The sequence below is a fragment of the Physeter macrocephalus genome, chromosome 14 (assembly GCF_002837175.3).
Source record: "Physeter macrocephalus isolate SW-GA chromosome 14, ASM283717v5, whole genome shotgun sequence".
Classification (NCBI taxonomy): Eukaryota; Metazoa; Chordata; class Mammalia; order Artiodactyla; family Physeteridae; genus Physeter; species Physeter macrocephalus.
In genome coordinates, this window is record NC_041227.1 from 115,476,065 (window position 1) to 115,497,327 (window position 21,263).

General features: G+C 36.8%; 1 protein-coding gene across 17 annotated transcripts in view; it reads left to right on the forward strand.

Annotated features, from left to right (window-relative positions):
- The window catches only part of CDK12 (cyclin dependent kinase 12), a 62,894-nt gene that overhangs the window by 14,583 nt on the left and 27,048 nt on the right, over nt 1-21,263 (forward strand). For all 17 annotated transcript variants that reach the window (XM_028499649.2, XM_028499647.2, XM_028499648.2 and 14 more), the window contains exons 5-13: nt 413-583; nt 3,607-3,796; nt 8,723-8,779; nt 9,168-9,269; nt 14,897-14,974; nt 15,999-16,115; nt 16,594-16,725; nt 18,537-18,748; nt 19,599-20,051. In XM_028499649.2, the coding sequence (XP_028355450.1) occupies nt 413-583; nt 3,607-3,796; nt 8,723-8,779; nt 9,168-9,269; nt 14,897-14,974; nt 15,999-16,115; nt 16,594-16,725; nt 18,537-18,748; nt 19,599-20,051 (1,512 nt within the window). The remainder of the gene's footprint in view (nt 1-412; nt 584-3,606; nt 3,797-8,722; nt 8,780-9,167; nt 9,270-14,896; nt 14,975-15,998; nt 16,116-16,593; nt 16,726-18,536; nt 18,749-19,598; nt 20,052-21,263) is intronic.

Below are 21,263 nucleotides of genomic sequence, written 5' to 3' on the forward strand. Positions count from 1 at the left end.
AGATAAGAAAGGGAACATGGGGATTTTTTTTTTTTTTAACAGTATAAAAGTATCTGCCATGGGCTTCCCTGGTGGCGCAGTGGTTGAGAGTCCGCCTGCCGATGCAGGGGACATGGGTTCGTGCCCCGGTCCGGGAAGATCCCACATGCCGCGGAGCGGCTGGGCCCGTGAGCCATGGCCGCTGGGCCTGCGCGTCCGGGGCCTGCGCTCCGCAACGGGAGAGGCCACAACAGTGAGAGGCCCGCGTACCGCAAAAATAAAAACAACAACAACAACAACAAAAAGTATCTGCCATGTAGCATTAAAGTAGGCATTAAGTCTATGTTTTAGAGCAAGAGCATATATTGGTTGATTCATGATGGTGGCCAAAAAATGCTAATTGTAATATAACAGTTTGAATTTGTTGTAACAGGAGAGCTAGTGGCCCTGAAGAAGGTGAGACTGGACAATGAGAAAGAGGGCTTCCCAATCACAGCCATACGTGAGATCAAAATCCTTCGTCAGCTAATCCACCGAAGTGTTGTTAACATGAAGGAAATTGTCACAGATAAACAAGACGCGCTGGATTTCAAGAAGGACAAAGGTACTAGCAAAGAATCATGTTTCTGCATGGGAGATTGGTACATTTTATTTCCCTTTCTTAGTTTGTTTGCCTGTTTGCATTTTTTAACAAGTTGTACTGAAGTCCAGCTTCTTTCTTTAATCCACATCAGAATTAAGATGTTAACAGATTGTTTTTGTGCTGAACAGTGCTTATTTTATAAAATGTCCGTTCGTCATTAGTGTACTCTTATACTTTTAGACATCATTGTTAATCATTAAAATTAGAGTCTGCTGTTAATACCTAATAAGGCCAGCACATAAACAATATAAGATTCTCCTCCAACCAACGTTTTGAAGTCGGTTTTTTTTTGTTTTTGTTTTTTACAAATTGTAATAACAATAAGGGAAATTAAAACCCAGATTTGACAGTTATTCTCATTTTTGCATCCTTCATTTATATGCATCCTTTTTTTAAAAAATGTAGTTTTGTACTCATACAGTTTAGAATCCAAAGCAGGTATTTCTAAAACAGTTTTCAGGTCACATAGTGGTTTGTTTTCCTGGATTTGTAACTTTTGTCTATGGGGGATACACTCGTTTGTTGTTTCCATACTTATGTTTGAAGTAGTCTATATATGACATCCAGCCTACTTTTTTTTTTTTTTTTTTTTTTTTTTTTTTTTTGATCCTCCCAGACCGGGGCACGAACCCGGTTCCCCTGCATCGGCAGGCGGACGCGCAACCACTGCGCCACCAGGGAAGCCCATCAGCCTACTTTTATTAAAGTAAATCTGAAGGTTTAGAGAGGGGCAGCTGTGAAGAGGTGGCATCTGTGAATACAGCCTGAGATGTTAACAGAGAATATGATTGAAATACATAAAATTAGGAGGGTAATGGATGAAGTTAAGTTGGACTGCTTTACAGAGCCTCAAATATATTAGCACTAGGGGAGTAATACCTCTTTTGAGTTTAGTAGAAGTAGTTTTAAAGAAAAGAGGATATCCTGCTTAGATAAATTTATGAAAGTTAGATTGGAATAGAATTAAGTATACTAGTTATATTTCTGGGTGTTTTTTTTTTAACCTTTTCTTATTATAAAAATAATACAGTGTATAACTAGTTTCTGTGAGGATGCGTAAGAAAATGTTAATTGGTTGCTTCTGGAGAGGTGCTTGCTTTTCATCCATGCCCTTCTGTACTGTTTAAATAATTTACCATGTACTGTTTAAATTCTTTTTTAAAAAAATCATAAAATAATGGGGGACTTCCCTGGCCAGTTCAGTGGTTACGACTCTGTGCTTCCACTGCAAGGGGCACGGGTTCGATCCCTGGTCAGGGAACTAAGATCCCACATGCTGTGTGGCACAGCCAAAAAATTAAAAAAAAAAATTTTTAATCATAAAATAATAAATGAATGAATGGAATGTGATACATGCCCATTGTGGAAAAATTGAAAACTAGGTGAGTAAGAAAAGGAAAATGGCAATCACTTCTCTCCCACTCCCAGTATACCAGCATCCGTAGAAGATCACTGTAGTATTAGCATGTTGGCATATTTTTTTCTAGTACTTTATATTTTATATATATTTATTTTAACATAACCAAGATCAAAGTGTATTTAGTGTTTTATAACTTGTCATAAGCAATTTCCTGTATCATTAACATGTTTTAATGACTGCATAAAGATAGATGAATCCAAATTTATTTCACCAGTCCTTGTTGAACAATTAGTTGTTAGTTTAAAAAATATTATAATAGCACTGCATTGAGCATCTTTGGGCATAAATATTTGTATTTTGATTTATTTCTTAATATAGTTTCCTAGAAGTAGAATTATTTGGTCAAAGGAATTTTCATATTTAATGTTAGATTGCTTTTAAGAAAGATAGTAATAATTTATGTCCCACCAGTGAGTCCCATCCCACTTTATCCTCCCTAACATTGAGTTTATCTTTTTAAAAAATTGTCATCTTATCTGATAGGTGAAGTATGAATGATATCATTATTTTGGATTGCATTCTTTATATTCTGAGTTTTTTTCCATGTCTATCAATTTTACTTATTTTCTCTTTTTTTGAATTGTCTGTTTGTGTCCTTTATCCACTCCTCTTTTGCAGTTTTAGTGTTTTCTTAATTCATACGAGGGCTTAGCTAAAACTAAGATATTCCTTTAATGCAGTGGTTCTTAACTTTTTGGGGGTCATGAACCTTTTAAAATATCTTATGGATTCACTCTTCAAAAAAAAATACATTTAAAATGTTGCATACACATGTGTTTAAAATGTTGTATGCTATTTAGAGAGTTCAAAGAGTCCTTGAAGCCTATCGCCTAGACTAAGAATCCTTGCCTTTATGCTACTGAGAGAAGAATTTTAGACTGGATGGATCATTGTCTAACTAGGTCTAGTATTTCTTATGTTACAGTATTTGCCTCTATCATGCACCCTGTTGAAAGTGGAAAGATAATGTGGATTTCAAATCTTTCACAATTCTCTTAGCCTTTTATCTACTTTTAAATTTAGGGAGTTGAATTAGATGATTCATTTTTCTTTCAATTCTTAAATACTATAAATTTCATTAATAATTCGTACTAAATGTACCCCTGGCGTGTTATGCGAGTGTTGTTAACTAGGGTAAAGATTTCTACAAAATAGTCTTAGACAATATGTAACAAATGGGCATGGTTGTATATTACAAATAAAACTTTATTTACAGCAATAGACAGGCTGGATTTGGCCCAAGGGGTCTGTAATTTGCCAACTGATTTAGATCATAAAAGACTAGTTATACAATCTAATTGGGGCAGTTGTCCCTTTAGAGAAGTAAGTAGTCCAAAGAACACTGGACTACGAGTCAGAAGACTAATTCAAAAAATAGTTCTGTTTTTTATTGTTAGAATGGGCAAGTTATTCAACTGCTTGAGTTTTAGTTTCTTCATGTGTAAAATCAAGTGGTTTTTCCAGAAAGCTTATGGTCAACTCCAAAATTATGTTAAAATTTGACGCATTGTCATTTCGGCATCCTTTTTCTCTTGTTTTTAATTTTTTCCTTCATCCTATGTAGGAGCCTTTTACCTTGTATTTGAGTATATGGACCATGACTTAATGGGACTGTTGGAATCTGGTCTGGTGCACTTTTCTGAGGATCATATCAAGTCATTCATGAAACAGCTAATGGAAGGACTGGATTACTGTCATAAAAAGAATTTCCTGCATCGGGATATTAAGTGTTCTAACATTTTGCTGAACAACAGGTAACACAGTAACCATATGAGGTTAAGCATTTTCTCCCTCTCTTCTGACACCCTTAGTTTCAGCTAGTTAATTGGGGTTATAAGTAAACCCAATAATGCACTTTTTTGCATTTATGTACATCTGATGTCTGTACCTTAGGAACAACTTGTGATAGGGGTACTCTGATCAGCAGAGTCTCCAGACTCAGTGTTGGTAAGGACTAAAAGAGGTAGGATTGTAAAGGTTATTTTAAATGCAGACATTTAAGAGAATTATTTACATCTTATAGGAATATTCAAAGAGCTTTTGCCATAGTTAGTAAATAATACTTTTGTGGTCTTAGGCAAATTCAAACACACATCAGGTTCTTAATGACATTCTCCTTTGTTTAGTGGGGAGAAACATACGTGCTCTTTTAACTGCTCTTGAGACTTTCTCAGTTATCGAATTTCAGAGTAAACACAGATGTAGTTGGTGACTGACCTTTCTGCCCAGCACTTAACTCCTGGGTTTTAATAGTATAGACAGACAGGAATTTGGTGAAGAACAGTGTTAATTCTTCAGAAGTTTTTATCATCTGCTTTCTTCCTCTCTGGCTATTTGCCTAAATTGCGTTGGTGATATCAGTTGCGTTACAGTAGTCTTTGATGATAGCCCTACATACTGAGGAATAAAAAGCAAGTCTGGTACCATTGAAATAAGGCCAGTGTTTGGTTCTGTAGGTAGTGGGCTGTTTATAGCCATCTTTGTCTGATGGCACCCTTTGTTTTAAATATTTTGGATCAGTTCTATTTAACAAACATTATCTAGATGGGAATATGGAATGGTTATGACATATTTCCTGTCTTTGTGGAGTAGGGTGACGAACTCGCCAGTGTTGCCCGAGACTGACCTGGTTTTAGCACTAAAAGTCCCACATGGGATGGTTGGTCCCTGAAGATTTCAGAGTTTAGTAGGGAAGCTAAACAAATAAGTTGCTCAATTCAATAAACATTTATTAAGCTTTTTTTTTTTCCCCTTGAATTTGGGAGCATCTGGGAAGATGCAGTCTTGAGGAATGAATAGGAATTTATCAGAAAGACTGATAACAGAGGTTCACATTTCTAGGCAAAAGAAGAGTGCGTGTACAAAAGCACATAAATGTGAAGATAACATGTTATGTTTGGAAAACTGTAAAGGAGTCATTATTGCTAGGGCAAGAAGAGTGAAGCACATAATGGCAAGACATGAAGCGGGACAGTTGCAAGGAGCCAATTTAAAGATCTTGTATATCTTGCTAAGGAGCTTAAATTTTATTTACAGGTAACAGCCATTGAAGGGTGCTGGTTAATTTCTTGTTTTTAAATTATACAATTAATGCATTATTATATTAATTGTACAAATTACTGTAAAATTGTTATTTGTACTTAAATACCTTTTTGAGACAAAACACGACATTAAAAATATCATTCCTTTCTGGAGACTTCCCTGGCGGTCCAGTGGTTAAGACTTTGCCTTCCAATGCGGAGGGTGCAGGTTCCATCCCTGGTCAGGGAGCTAAGATCCCACATGCCTCATGGCCAAAAACACCAAAACATGAAACAGAAGCAATATGGTAACAAGTTCAGTAAAGACTTTAAAAATGGTCCACAACAACAACAAAAAAGTCTTAAATATATATATATATACACACACATACATATATATGTCATTCCTTTCTGTCACTATCCCTGTGATCCACCACAATTCTCATTAAAGCTGGGCTTGGTTAATCTGTATCCACAGTAATAGTGCTTCAGAAATTTGATGATGGCTATTATCTTGCAGCTTTCTGGACTATAGTATTAATATGCTTTTTTCTGTTCCTTTTGCTCCTCTATTGGGGGATGTTTCAGGCCAGGGAATAACTGCAGTCCTGCTTGGTGTCCTTTCTGGTGGGTCAGGCCCCTTTCTGTCCCTGACTTCCCATATTCAGGAAGCTGATAAGGTTTTAGACTAAAGTGAATTTCCTTCTCAGGTTGCTAAGCAGGATGCAGGAGTCTCATGGTCTAGTCTGATCCAGCCAGCCTCTGCTCTTGCCCATTTAGTTCTGTCTACACAGAGACTTCTAGGTGAGATGGCCTAGAGAGGAGTTCTCAGGTAGACAAAGAAGAGAAAGCATTGATGAGAGAGGGAGGAGAGCAGCATTGGGCTCCATGATGTTTATTTTATCTTAATTACACAAGTATAAATGACACCAAGTTATTTTAGATATAGGAGAGACATAATTAGTCTTCTGTTTTAGAAACATCACTAAATGGTCACCATATAGCGTGTGAACTGGAGGCAGAGAGACTTATTAAGAACAATGTAAGAAATGGTCAGTGATTGAACTAACCAAGGCATTGCTAGAAGAGGATAGACAGGATGGACTTGGTAGATCAGCAGACTTTGATGAGTGAGTGAATGGTGGCGAATGAATCAAAGTACTTTAACTCAAAGATTTCTGACCTGAGAAACTATCTAGATGGGTGGCACAGTGGTCAATATAGGGAATACAGAAGGAACAGCAGGATGCGTCGGGGGAAGAGTAAACCCCTTTTGGATATGTCTGTTATATATCCAGGGTAGTGATATCAAATAGGCCTATGGTCACATTGGAGTTTCAAACTAGCATTGTAGATTCAGGAGTTATCAAGCATAGAAAAGATGTTGAGAAGATGGAACCCGAGGGGCTGATTAGACAGATAGGAAGAAAATAAGGAAATATGAATTCAAAATAGGCAGGTTTAAGAAATGAATGGTCATAGATGTCAAGTGATGCAGGTAGATTTTAAGACCCAAGGAGAGAATCTGAAAATTAAAAGGTCAGTGGTGAAAGTGTGGGGTAAGTGGGTGGGTAGCACAATTAATGGGAAGGTGATTGTAGGTGTGACTTCAGTTTTTTGTTTTTATTAATTTTGTATTAAAGAAGCAGAGGTTTGAGCATATTTAAATGCTAAGCAAAAAGAAAATGAGTAGAGAGGGGGAAGTTGAAGATTCAAGAAAGAACCAAAGTAATTTAAAGAAATGAGTTTCTAAAGGAGATGGGGTCAAGGCCAGAGGTGTTAATACTGATTATCCTTGAATAAGAAAAGAGATTGACTCACTTTTTCTGAAATCGAAGGGAAAGGAGAAAGCAAGGTTAGAGGTGTAAATAAGTTTATAGGTAAAAGTATGTTAAATTGGTCCCACCTGATGGCTTCTGTTTCCAATGAAGAAGGTTACTGAGAGTGAGAGGGGGAGGGGATGGATTAGGAAATATGCTAGGTGCTGGTGATGTTTAGGTCTAGCCTCATTTTCCATAACTTGTGTATCTATTGCCATTTTAACTTTCAGTCCTACCATAGTAGGACTTGCCTTGAGTCTTGGGATCAAAGTAAGGATGCCAAGAAATTTGAGGAACACTTTTTGTCTCAATATAGGGCTCAAGTCAGCTGTTTCTTTCCTTTTTGCTTCTCTCAGAATTTGCTTAGAAATCGAACTTAAAATGTGATGATGTCTGGGACAGGTGGGTATGGTGCCCATAATCTTTACTAGGAATGGTGAGAGTTGATTTAATGTAAAATTTCTTTGCTAGTAGCTTTTTTGTTTTACTATTTTGCCCCATTGCTCAGACTTTGAAGAGCACCTCCTAGAAGAACCCTTTTTTTCCTCTTCTATCTCACTTTTCTGCTTGATCTGAGCTATCAGGCACCTGAGATATCCCCAGTCCCTTAAAAAAGGTGAATTGGCTTTTCATTCCGCAAGACATAACGCAAACTGTAAATGTGACTAGATAGACTACACAAAAATTTAGATAAATATGATTAATCCAAAATAGTTAATAGTGGTTTTTAAATAGTTTCCCAACATTTTGTGTTGCATTTTATTAAAATATTGCTTGACATCACTGTCAAAGACAGAATATTTAGCAGAGTGAAACATGGATGTGATCCTTTTAAGGGAGTGGTTCTCAAAGTGTGGTTCTCAGATCAGCACCATTGGCATCACCTGTGGGCTTGTTGGAAATGCGGATTCATGGACCATGACCTACTGAATCAGCATCTCTGGTAATGGGGCCCAGAAAACATTTAACAGGCTTTCCAGGTGATTCTTATTTCATATTAACGTTTGAGAACCCCTCTAAGGTCATAATTGTGTATCTTTATGGTATAGGAAGTGATGGCAGTTTGTTGGTAGAAGGGGCCTTGTTCATCATAAAAATTGTTTGTTCAGATCAAAGGTATGTTCTCGGAAAAATCTGTTATAGCCACAGAATTGTTGCAGTTTACTTTTTGTTATGAAAAATGTCAAATTATAAGAAAAAGTTGAGACACTAATAATACATATACAATTAACATTTTGCTATATTTGCTTCCTTTTTATTTTTCTGCCTGACGTATTTTAAAGTAAATTACAGATATCATCACGTTTGATCCAGTGGTTAGGCCTCGGCACTTTTACTGCTGTGGCCCAGATTCAATCCCTGGCTGGGGAACTAAGATCCCGAATGCCCCGTGGCGTGGCCAAAAAAAAGCCTTTTGTATATATAGCTAGTTTCTTCAAACCAGAATCAGTCAAGGATTATGAATTGGATTTAGTTGTTAGACCTCTTAAATCTCTCTTAATCTAAAACAGCCCATTCCTTTTTTTCCCCAACAGTAGGTATTTAATCTAGCAGGTTCTAGCCACTGTTGTTTGCCAAGAAATAAAAGAAATATTTAGTTAAGGAGTCAAATCCAAAAATACAGTAGTAGTCAAAAAAAAACTCCCTAAGGCTTTGTATAGTGGAGTCGTCAAAAGAGGCTTAATCTGACAGAGTGACCATTAAGAGTAGAACTGAAAGAGCAGAGGTTAAAAATTCATTTTTGTAATTCCTTTAACTCCTAAATTAGCGCTTGACTTTTTAGGTGTAATTTGGAGGCTGCTGTTGTTACTTATGAAAATAATTAATTTTTGTTTTACAGTGGGCAAATCAAACTAGCAGATTTTGGACTTGCTCGGCTCTATAATTCTGAAGAGAGGTGAGTCATTCAACAAAATTACATGTGGGAAATAGAAAAGAATCTTTTTCATTCTTGGATATGCTAGTATTCTGCAAATTGCAATAACTCTCAGAGTTCCCTAATTTTCTAAATGTGTTTACCACCTAGATTTTAGACAGTAAATTCTATCTAAATTCTTGAATCTGCCTTAGACTGAAATAAATCAACCCAAATTGGAATGGAAGTTATTTCTTCATCACCTTCTGTCCAGTTTACTTTTGAACTCTTAGGTTGCTATGGAGCTGTTTTGATGATCCCGTCTCCAGTTGGCAGCTATTTTAATTTGCATTTAATTGTACAAGTATTTTTCATCAGAAACCGTTGTAACCATTGTAAATTTATGTCATGGTTATGTTTTACATTTCAGCCGCCCTTATACAAACAAAGTCATTACTCTGTGGTACCGACCTCCAGAACTTCTGCTGGGAGAGGAACGTTATACACCAGCGATAGATGTTTGGAGCTGTGGGTAAGGCTTTTTTCACTTTTTCTTTTGTTTGTAACTCACATACTGTTGAATTTGTATCCTGTTTTATCTCTACATTGGCTTTTTGCCACTCTTCTTTAAGTTCAAAAGGTTGGGGATCAACTTTTAGCCAGATTTCAAAGAAATCTGTTGAATATATCTTAATATCAGACACATAGTTTTTTTTTTTAACATTTCCCCAATTTTCTTTTTTTTTTTTTAAGCTTACTTTGAATTTGGATCCAAATACATTCAAATAAGGCTCATAGATTGTAATTGATTATCTCAAGTCTTTAAATTATAGATTCCCCCTCCATCTCTCTTAGGTTTTTTTTCCCCCCTCTTATAATTTTTTTTAGAAGAAACTGGGTCATTTGTCCTACAGAATTTCCCATAATCTCGACTTTGCTGGTTGCATTCTCATGGTGATCTTTTAGCATGGTTCTCTATTTTGTTTATTTCCTGTAAAATTGTAGGTGAATTCAGGTTTGATTCCCAACACCCCCTGACCCTGAAACTATTTTACAGGTGGTTTTGAGTACTTCTGACAGATTACATAGTCACTTGTACATCAGAGTTGGGGGTAGGAAGCAGTGGGAGCCTCTGCCCATAGTACAGGCAATAACTGGATACATTATCTGTAGAGAACTTAAAAACAATCTAAAAATCCATTACAAATTAGTCTACTTTTTATTATCCTCTTATACAAGCAGTTCTAAACAATGTCTAATAAAATATTCATCCCTATCAGAGCAGATTTACACATACACACACCACTTTATATAATACGTAATTGTCTCTTTTTGAAATGTTATTAGCTATTAATGATCCACATCCATCAATCCATTTGTGGTTGTTTTGTGATACGATATTCTAATCATTTTATTCTTTCTTGAAATAAAGACAGTTTATCTATTTGGCTAACCTTGGGTACAAATGATACAGAAAAGGTTTAATTAGGGAATTCCCTGGTGGTGCAGTGGTTAGGACTCCATGCTTTCACTCCTGAGGGCCTGGGTTTGATCCCTGGAAGGGGAACTAAGATTCCACAAGCTTCGTGGCACAGCCAAAAAAAAAAAAAAGTTGAAAAGGTTTAATTAAAGGTTGAATTCTTTGATTTTATTTACCTGTTTTCAAAATAATGAGGTGGCTTACTATTATCCTCCAAAGATGACCAAAGAGAAGTTATTTGGGGTTTGTTTTTTAGTTTCATTATGAATTCATGGATTTAAACAATTTGACATGTTTTAATTCATTGTAGCTATCATCCTTATTCCTCTTCAAACTGTCCAGTCATTGGTCAGTGGAAGTTTATGCGGGTTAATTCTTGGGACCTTTTGACTCAACCATATTAGTCTTTGATAGCCTTCATTGTTTCTAGGCTCATCCTGTTCATTTCCTGCCACAGACCTGAAATTGGCCATTTCTCTAAGGAGTCTTAGTTCCTTTTAGTACAAAATGATACTTAGAGGCCACAATTTGTATGTTAGGGGCATAGACATTTTAAATGGACTGTGTTAGTTGTTTCATTTTTTTTAATATGTAAATTAATTTAATTAATTTATTTATTTTTGGCTGTGTTGGGTCTTCATTTGCTGCACGTGGGCTTTCTCTAGTTGAGGCAAGCAGGGGCTACTCTTTGTTGCCGTGCGCAGGCTTCTCATTGCGGTGGCTTCTCTTGTTGCGGAGCACGGGCTCTAGGCACTTGGGCTTCAGTAGTTGTAGATTGCGGTCTCTAGAGCACAGGCTTAGTAGTTGTGGCACATGGGCTTAGTGACTCCGCGGCATGTGGGATCTTCCCGGACCAGGACTCAAACCCGTGTCCCCTGCATTGGCAGGCGGATTCTTAACCACTGCGCCACCAGGGAAGTCCCCTAGTTAATTGTTTCTTACACTGTATGATTTATGTATGCACACTGACCTTGACCTCCATACTTTAGGATTCTGACACACATATTTCCCAGTGGAGCATATCACTTTTTTCCATTCTTTCTCTCCTCTGTTAATGTCATTCTTTAAAAGGAGCAGTATAGGGCTTTTATTTCAAAATTCAAAAGGGTGATGGAGAAAGAGCATAATTTCTGTAGTAGCCTACCCAATTTAAATGAAGCTTTAGTTAAATTTTACTGACTCAAGCTGGGCGTGTTTGTGTTCTGGACTATTTGCTCTAACAGTATTAGCATTTAAATTGTCACAACTAGGCTCTAAAGTTAATGCCCCATTAAGATGCGCAGGGTAAGTTCATAGCTCTGTTGGTACTATTTCTGTGCAACCTGCTACATCAGTGCAGTAGCAAAGTGTTGATTACATAATGATGTCTTCCCCACCAAAGGACTGGAAACTGAAATAAAACACAATTGGAAATTAAAATTATAGAAAATTATACTTTCTTTAAAGCTCAGTGACTCATTGAATTGAGATTTTGCTTGACTTTTGATGTGCACTTACTGCTTTGGTGATCCATGGTAGTCTCTCTGAAGATATTTTTGTGGGATGTTCTTGACAGAATTAATTGATGGAGCAGTTCAGTTTGAAAATCAGGGGAGAAACCAGAAAGACCTAGTACAACACATTATACCTAGAGTCTGAAAACTCATCTGAGTTTGTTCTTTCTGAGTTTTATTTTACATGTTGTGATAACACTGTATTTGGAGTTTGATTTGGCAGTTAATATTAGAAACAGAATTAAATTTTACTTATACTTTTCTTTCTTTGGATCAGGTTTGTGAGAATATTGGAAATAAGAATTTGAGGTTAACAAATACTAGAAGAAAGGTGGTGCTAATAACTTTAAAAGCTGGGTTTGTTTGCTTTCTCAAATTTTGTCAAGCTAAAGAATTTCAAAGTTAAACTATATACAGTTGTCCCTCTGTATCCACAGGAGGATTGGTTCCGGGACCCCCTGCTTCCAAAACACGGGGATGCTCAAGTCTGTTATATTAAATGGTGTAGTGTTTGCATATAACCTACACACACCCTCGCACATATCCTCCACTATACTCTCAATCATCTCTGATTACTTATAATACCTAATACGATGTAAATGCTGCATAAATAGTAGTAAATACAATGTAACTGCTGTGTAAATAGTTGCCAGTGTGGCAAATTTAAGTTTTGCTTTTTGGAACTTTCTGGAATTTTTTTTCTAAGTATTTTCAATCCATGGTTGGTTGAATCTGTGGATAGGAACCTATGGATACAGAGGGCTGACTGAAAACATTGGTTTTGGGAATATTTGTTAATTAATCTCATTTCAGAGCACAGGTTAGAAGAGATTCGTTGTTCACTTTTTTCTTCCCCACTGTTTGAAAAAAAAATATTTCAGGCATAAAAAAAGTACAGAGTATTCGTGTAATTTTTTTCATGTTTTAAATTTATTTTGAAATAATTTTAAATGTACAGAAAAGATGCTAGTATAGTACAAAGAACTTTAGTATAAACTTTATCCAGATTCACTGATTTTTTTTAACCTTTCAATTGAGATTTACAATAAACTGCATATATTCAAAGTGTATAATTTAAGTTTTGGCATATTATTTATATACACCAGTGAAACCATCACCAAGGTCATCTCCAAAATTTTCCATGTGCTCCTTTGTAGTCCCTCTTTACTGTCCATACCATCCCATTCCCAGGCAACCACTGTTCTGCTCTCTATCACTTTAGATTGATTTCCATTTCTAGAATTTTATGTAAACAGAATCATACTATCTATGCTCTTTTTTCCCTATGGCATCTTTTTTTTTTTTTTTTTTTGGTACGCAGGCGTCTCACTGTTGTGCCCTCTCCCGTTGCGGAGCGCAGGCTCCGGACGCGCAGGCTCAGCAGCCACGGCTCATGGGCCCAGCCGCTTCATGGCATGTGGGATCTTCCCAGACTGGGGCACGAACCTGTGTTCCGTGCATCGGCAGGCGGACTCTCAACCACTGCGCCACCAGGGAAGCCCCCTATGGCATCTTTTACTCAGCATTAATTATTTTGAGATCATTTGTGTTAGATTCACTAATTTTTAACATCTTGCCACATTTCCTTTTATATTCGCATATGTATATATTATGTGGTGTGTATATGTGTTATATATATGTACTTATATATAATACAATGTACAATATATACATAGAATAAAATGTACATTTATATATGTATACCATATATGTTTTTCCAGAACTATTTGAAAGTAGTTCTATGTATCATGCTCCTTTCCCTCTTAATATTTAATGTACGTTTCCTAAGAACAAAGATATTCTCTTATAATCACAGTATGATTATCAAATTCAGGGAATTTAACATTGATACAATATATTTAATAGAGTATAACCTACATTCCATACTCTGATTTTGTCGGTACCCTCATAATGTCCTGGAAACAATACTTCATCTGATAGAGGATCCAGTTTATTATCATATACTACATTTAGTTTTCATTCTTTAATCTGGAACAGTTCCTTAGCCTTTTTTTGGTTTTAATTTTGGCTGGAATATTCCATAAGTGTTCTTTTTTAAGTTTAGTTGATTTATAATATTAGTTTCGGGTGTACAACATAGGGATTCAGAATTTTTGTACATTATGTTTCATTTAAAGTTACTATAAAATATTGACTATATTCCCTGTGCTGTACAATGTATCCTTGTAGCTTATTTGTTTTATACATAGTAGTTTGTAGCTCTTAATCCCCTACCCCTATCTTGCCCTTCTCCAAGTCCCTCTCCCCACTGGTAACCACTAGTTTTTTCCCTATATCTGTGAGTCTATTTCTGTTTTGTTATATTCATTCATTTGTTTTATTTTTTAGATTCTACATATTAATGATAATATACAGTATTTATCTTTCTCCGTATGACTTATTTCACTAAGCATAATACCCTCTAGGTCCATCCATGTTGCTGCAAATGGCAGAATTTCATTCTTTTTTATTTCATAAGTGTTTTTTTTTAAGGTATTACATTTGTATTTACATGAACCCTGTTTGCCTCTTACTGATGATGTTAATTTTGGTCACTTGGTTAAGGTGTTGTCTTTTTTCCACACTAAATAGTTATCAGTTTTCCTTTTGTAATTAATAAGTAATTTGTGGAGAGATACTTGGAGACTGTAAATATGTCAATATAGTTTTGAAAGGCCTTTTCAAAATGGTAAAAATGTTTAAGCATAATATGTTTGAAAGTCCTTTTGAAACTGATCCTGACTGATGACAATAAACTTTTCTTTACAAATACAGTGCCAAGAGGGCTGTACATGTACATAGTGCATTCTGCAGAGCAGATGAATGAAAAAGGCTAATATTCTTTTTATTGAAACTGCTGAGCATCTTGTAAAATTGAAATGTGTTTTTCAGTGTTTTGTTATTTCCTAAATTTACAGTGGAATTGATAGAAAAGGCTTCTTGACTCCTTTTTTCTGCTTATAGACTGTCCTTTATAGGTGGCAAAAGTTTGATCTACCAGCAAATCTAAATCCTTTGTACTATTTTCACTGCAAGAAATATTTTCTTCTATGAAACTCAGACCCTGAGTTTTGGGCTTATTTAGTATGTCAGATACAGTCTGATATACTATAAAAGTTTATTGAGACACACTTTAAATAGGCTCCAGGGATTTCTCTTCTGACCTCTCAATTTTATTCTTTCTAGATGCATCCTTGGGGAACTGTTCACAAAGAAGCCAATTTTTCAAGCCAATCTGGAACTGGCTCAGCTAGAACTGATCAGGTACAGCTGTGCATGTGCTCTGAGTGCCCAGGGGTGATAGGTAATCTCATCCTCTAATTTCTAACATTTTTCAGTCATTCTACTAAGTGAGTTTATGCTCCTTATGTCTACGTAAGTTTCTCTTCACTCAATCAGGTTTACCATATATTTTGTCATGGGTTGTATATGGAAAGAAGTTGTATTCCACCTACTTCTAGGTGTTTCTTTGCATTTTTTTTTATTAGTTCTTCATATAAAAGCATGCTGTTTTCAGGATAGCTGTTCCATTCTTACTTAGGTTAGATTAAGATCAACTTTATCCAGCAAACATTCGTTGAGCCTGTTCTATAACAAATTCCTATCTCTGTTAAACTTTAGGATTCAGAGATAAATAAGATAGGTCCCTGCCTTCAGAGAACTCAGAGTTTAGTAAGTGATGCATCAGGTAAACAGATAATTATAAAAGGGAGCCTGTAATAGAGGATTTTGGGAAGGTTTGGGGTTGGGATGGAATTTGAGTTTTGTTTTTTGTTTTGTTTTATTTCTTTTCAAAAAGATTAAGGGGAATAATACGACAGGCTAATGTAGACTTTTTTTTAAAGGTGGTGTGTAATTCATGTGTTATGCAGTAAATTCAGTTTTCCATCGAAATTCCAGTCTTAGGCTCTCTTCTGCTAGTTTTCCCTTTTAGGGACATTATAGGACCGGCTCAGCTCTTTGAAATTAATACTAACTGAACAGAACAAAATTGGTAGTTGAAACCTATGTGGAGGATTAAGAACATGTTTTACAAAACCAAATCTGTGGATCATTTTGGACTATTGTGCCAGTATTTTCTCTTCACTATCGTGTAACCAGGCTTTCTGTCCTGTTCCTTCTGTCCTTAAAGCAGTGTGGTCAGGTTTTACCTCTCTGCATGCCTTTTAACTTAATAAGCCAAGATCCCTCAGACCTGAGGAGGTAATAATTTCTGCTTCTAGAATCTCCAGAATTTATGATGCTGACTCACTCACTTCCTTGTTCTTGCTTTTTGCTTTGTTTTCAGTCGACTCTGTGGTAGCCCTTGTCCAGCTGTGTGGCCTGATGTTATCAAGCTGCCCTACTTCAATACAATGAAACCGAAGAAGCAATATAGAAGGCGCCTACGAGAAGAATTCTCTTTGTGAGTTTGACAAATGTGTACATCTAGTTTCCATCTTTGGCTGTTATTTGGACTTGACTTTTTCTTGTCCTAGGGAGTTAGTACTGTCCTAATTTATTATGAAAACACACCATAGGAAAACATTTTATTTTTGAGCAGTATGAGTTTTATCATAGCCCTTTGGTAATTTTCTCATATGAAGGCTTTAACTGATAGAAAACCATTTTATTTTGAATGATGTACAAGTTTTCTTATAGTCCTTTTGATCTTCCTAAAACAAAAAGAGTGAAACTGCTGGCTTCATGTTTTCTACCTGTATTACTATTGCATTTCTTGAATCCTTTGTGGAAGTAAATCTGCTTACTTGTTTAGCCAGGTTCCAACTCCCTTCCCATAGTTTTACATGGAGCTGGAAATTCAGAGACCTTTGACATAAGGTTACCGGTTTAAGAACTGTGGGGTCATTGTGAACTCATTCTTTCTCTCTTCCTTTTCACAGCATTCCTTCAGCAGCACTTGATTTACTGGACCACATGCTGACGTTAGATCCTAGCAAACGTTGTACAGCTGAACAGACCCTACAGAGTGACTTCCTTAAAGATGTCGAGCTCAGCAAAATGGATCCTCCAGAGTAAGTGCTGGCGGCTATGTAGTGACCCTAAACCTTCCCGAGGCTTCAGGAGATGAGAAACTCAAAATAATAGGTTTTTTAAAAAAGGAACTGCAGTGGCCAACCAAATAGAGAGGTGTCCTTGAGTATTACGGTTGATAAGAAGTTTATTGCTTTATGTTTTTTCTTAAACAAGGAATAGATTTAGATATGATATTTGTTCTAACTGGACTCATGCTATCTTCTTTTGTCCCTGGATCCCCAGCATATTGCTCTATATAATCTCTTTGAAAGTATTCCTTCTAATTTTTGCTTTTAACCATTTCATCTTTTTTAATTCCCTATATCTGCGGTGACCATGTTATCCCACACGTGCAAGGACAGTCCTAATTTTAAATAGTTTGTCTCACTATCAAGCCGTATGTCCTGAATTTTGATATAGAAAATATGGTCTATGAATGTGTCTTTCTTCCATCAGAATCTTATTAATTTCCTGTATTGTATGAGATCCTCAGAGGTTCTACACTCACATCTCACATTCTGACAGATAAAAATCTTTGACTCTCACTGACAGCATTATAGCTTTCATGTCAGAGTTTTTGGGCATTTCTTTCTTATAGAAATACTGTGTATCTTGAATGTATGAGATGTTAGTACAGGAACAGGTGATATCTACAAATCTGATAATCCGAAGAAATGTTCGAATTCATTTATTGTGTTTGAATTTTGATACATTGAATGTGATTGAAATATGTAAGCTTTTTAGTAAAAATTGGAAACTTGTTATAGAGAAATTTCGGCTATGATAATCTTCATTGTGGTAAGGTTTGACTTACTGGAATTTATTGAGTATAGGAAAGTCTGGAAATATATTAAAATATACTAATAAACCTCACAAATGAAAATATCCAGTCATGAAATTCAGTGAGCAGAAAGAAGAAAGAACCAGTTTTTTGGTCCTTACACACCAAGTAATACATAAATCGATTTTACACAGAGGTGATTTAATCATGATATGCTCATGTGGTTCCAAGATTTAAATTACCACCTTGCCTGGACTTTTTATAGATATTAACAAGGCAGTCACCTCTGTTCTATTTATTCCCAACTGAAACTTGACCAATAAAGGTCTCCTTTATTTTTGTTATGCCAAGCAAGAACAGTTATAAAACTTAACTGTTTGACTGGAATATGGGCATTTATATAGCAAGTGTGTCTCTGGTATTAGCAAGATATTCATTTCTCACTGTAGAAAGAAATTCTTTGGGCTTTTGGATTTTTAGTTTCTCAGATTACCATTTGCCATGATTCTATTTACACTGCTACTATCTGTTTACTAACTTTTCTGGTTATTTTTATATTTTCCTTATCCTTTCTATTTCCCCTTGCTCTTTGCCTTCCCATTTTATTTTATTTTATTTATTTTTAAAAATTTATTTATTTATTTTTGGCTGCGTTGGGTCTTCATTGCTGTGCGCGGGCTTTCTTTAGTTGCGGGGAGCAGGGGCTACTCTTTGTTGCGGTGTGTGGGCTGCTCACTGTGGTGGCTCCTCTTGTTGCAGAGCACAGGCTCTAGGCGCACGGACTTCAGTAGCTGTGGCTTGGCGGGTTCTACAGCGCAGGCTCAGTAGTTGTGTCACATGGACTTAGTTGCTTTGCGGCATGTGGGATCTTCCCGGACCAGGGATCAAAGCCAGCGTGTCCCATGCATTGGCAGGCGGATTCTTAACCACTGCGCCATCAGGGAAGCCCCTGCCTTCCCATTTTAATCTCTTGTTCCTCCATTCACTCACTACTGCATTCCCACACACATTTCTTTTGTCTTTTTCCAGCCTCCCCCACTGGCAGGATTGCCATGAATTATGGAGTAAGAAACGGCGACGGCAGCGACAAAGCGGTGTTTTGGTAGAAGAACCACCTCCACCCAAAGCCTCTCGAAAAGAAACTATCTCAGGGACAAGTGCTGAGCCTGTGAAGAACAGCAGCCCAGCACCACCTCAGCCTACTCCTGGCAAGGTGGAGCCTGGGGCTGGGGATGCAATAGGTCAGTGCTGGGTTGTGCTTTTACTAAGCACTTGGCAGATTTTGAAGGTCAAGTGCAAGTGTGTGTGTGTGTGTGTGTGTGTGTGTGTGTGTGTGTGTGTTAAGATTAGTGTACCCATGGCTCCCTAACATAACTGGAGCCCTGTTTATGTTAGATTTGTTAAGACCGTCCTAGAATTTAATCATGTTAAGTCACAATTGCTAAATGTAGTTAGTTCTGTAGAGTGTTGTTTGATCTAAATATATCAAAAACTGTGTAATAGTGAATTATTATAAACAACAAAGTAGCTCTTCTGTGGTGCAACCATTTTTTCTGAACTACAGCTATTCCTTCCTTGGCTCATTTTTCCTTCCTTGTCCACTTAAAACAGTGGTTTTCAATGCTGGCTGCACATTAGAATCATCTAAAAAGCTTTAAATATAAACACCTCCAAACAATTGCCAGATCTCTAGGGATGGGACCTGAGGCTTCTGAATTTTAAAATCTCTCCTGTTCTCATTGTAAAGCAATTATACTCTAATAAAGATATTTAAAAAACAAAAAACAAACAAACAATAAACCTCTCCTATTCTGATGTACAGTAAGGGTTGAAAATCACTGATCTTGAAGAATATAGATAAAATGAAGTCAATTTTACTCACAATACAGAGATGTTTTAATTAGTCCCTGTATTTTTAAGTGAAAATATAAAGAATAACAAATGTGTCATGACAGTTGGAGGCATGAAAAATGAGACATTCAAAATGAAACTTCATTCATTGGATATTGTAAGTTGCTATTGCCAATTGAAGAAGGCAAAGGTCCTTGCCTTGCCTCATCCTCTTATATTGGCTCCACTGTCTCTCCACAGGCCTCGGTGACATCACACAGCAGTTGAATCAAAGTGAATTGGCAGTGTTATTGAACCTGCTCCAGAGCCAAACCGACCTGAGTATTCCTCAAATGGCGCAGCTGCTTAACATCCACTCCAATCCAGAGATACAGCAGCAGCTGGAGGCCCTGAACCAATCCATCAGTGTCATAACAGAAGCCACTTCCCAACAGCAGGACTCAGAGCCCACGGCCCCAGAGGAATCTTTGAAGGAGGCACCCCCTGCCCCAGTGGTCCAACCTTCAGCAGAACAGACAACCCCTGAAGCTTCAAGCACACCAGCTGACATGCAGAATATGTTGGCAGTTCTCTTGAGTCAACTAATGAAAACCCAGGAGCCAGCAGGCAACCTGGAGGAAAACAACAGTGACAAGAACAGTGGGCCACAGGGGCCCCGAAGAACTCCCACAATGCCACAGGAGGAGGCAGCAGGTAAACAGACCGGTCATGAATCTCATTGAGCTCAGGTGCTGTTGATCCTCTTAAAAATCTCTAACATTTTCTTTTTCACATCAGTGGCCTCGGTTTCAGTCTTTCTGTCACCTAGTCTGCAGGAGAACATAGCACCAAGTGATGTATTTCTTGCCCAGCTTCTTTTATTTAAGTCTCAAAGCTTCTTAAAGCACCTTTCATATACTGATTGTTTTTCCATCTTTCCATTTCCTAGGAAGTAGGTAAGTAAAGTCCCTGTGTTCTCACACAAGGAAACCACAACTGTAGCTAGTGATGCATCTTGAACCACTGTGTGTGTGGTGGCCAGCTAGTATTGGCACTTGAAAATCTGCCTTCCAAACAAACCATTATCAGATTGTACAAATAGTCAATTGTACTCTGGTATAGTGGATGCTAGATACCAGAGTCTCGCCAGAAACATACAGTCAAGAAAGCCCTAATATATCATTGTTAATCTCCTGAAGAATAATTTGAGATTTCTAAGTAGATAATTAACAAAGTACATTTCCTTTCCAAAAAATGGCATATAAAAATGATTCCTTTAAATCTGTGTTCCTGAAAGAGATAATTAAATGGACCCCAGATTAGGAATTGAGCATTATATTAAAAAAAAAAATCTGAAAAAAGGAAATACGTATACCTTGATCTCACATGACCACAGCATAGAATTTATTATAGGGAAAAGAAGTTTAAATTTTCTAATGAATTCTGATTCACAGTCTTTACTTGCAAAATCTTTACTTATCTGAAAGAGATTCCAACTCCTTGGAAATTTTTGCTGTCCATGAAGACCCCATGAATTGGGGAATGAGAAGATGTACAAGGTCTGATGGGGTACACTAACCTTCAACTTTTAGGCTGTTGCATTCACATTTCATATGGGTTGGTATGGAGAATATATGCCTTATTTCCACTAGTACAAGGTCAGATATATAAACTATCATATGTAAAGTTAAAAAAAAACAGAAGGTAACATAAATAAAATTACCCCCTTACGGTATAGATAGGGAAACTGCAATCCAGGGAGTTTAAATAAGCCTGCCTATGGTCCCACTGCTGGAATCATATTATTGGCAGAGGCAGAACTAGAATTCCTGTACTTTCTTAATGTGTTTCTTGTTAATGTGTTTCTTAATTCACTTTGCTATTATGCCATAACAATTCCAGTTGTTTTTAAGAGACTCCAGGACG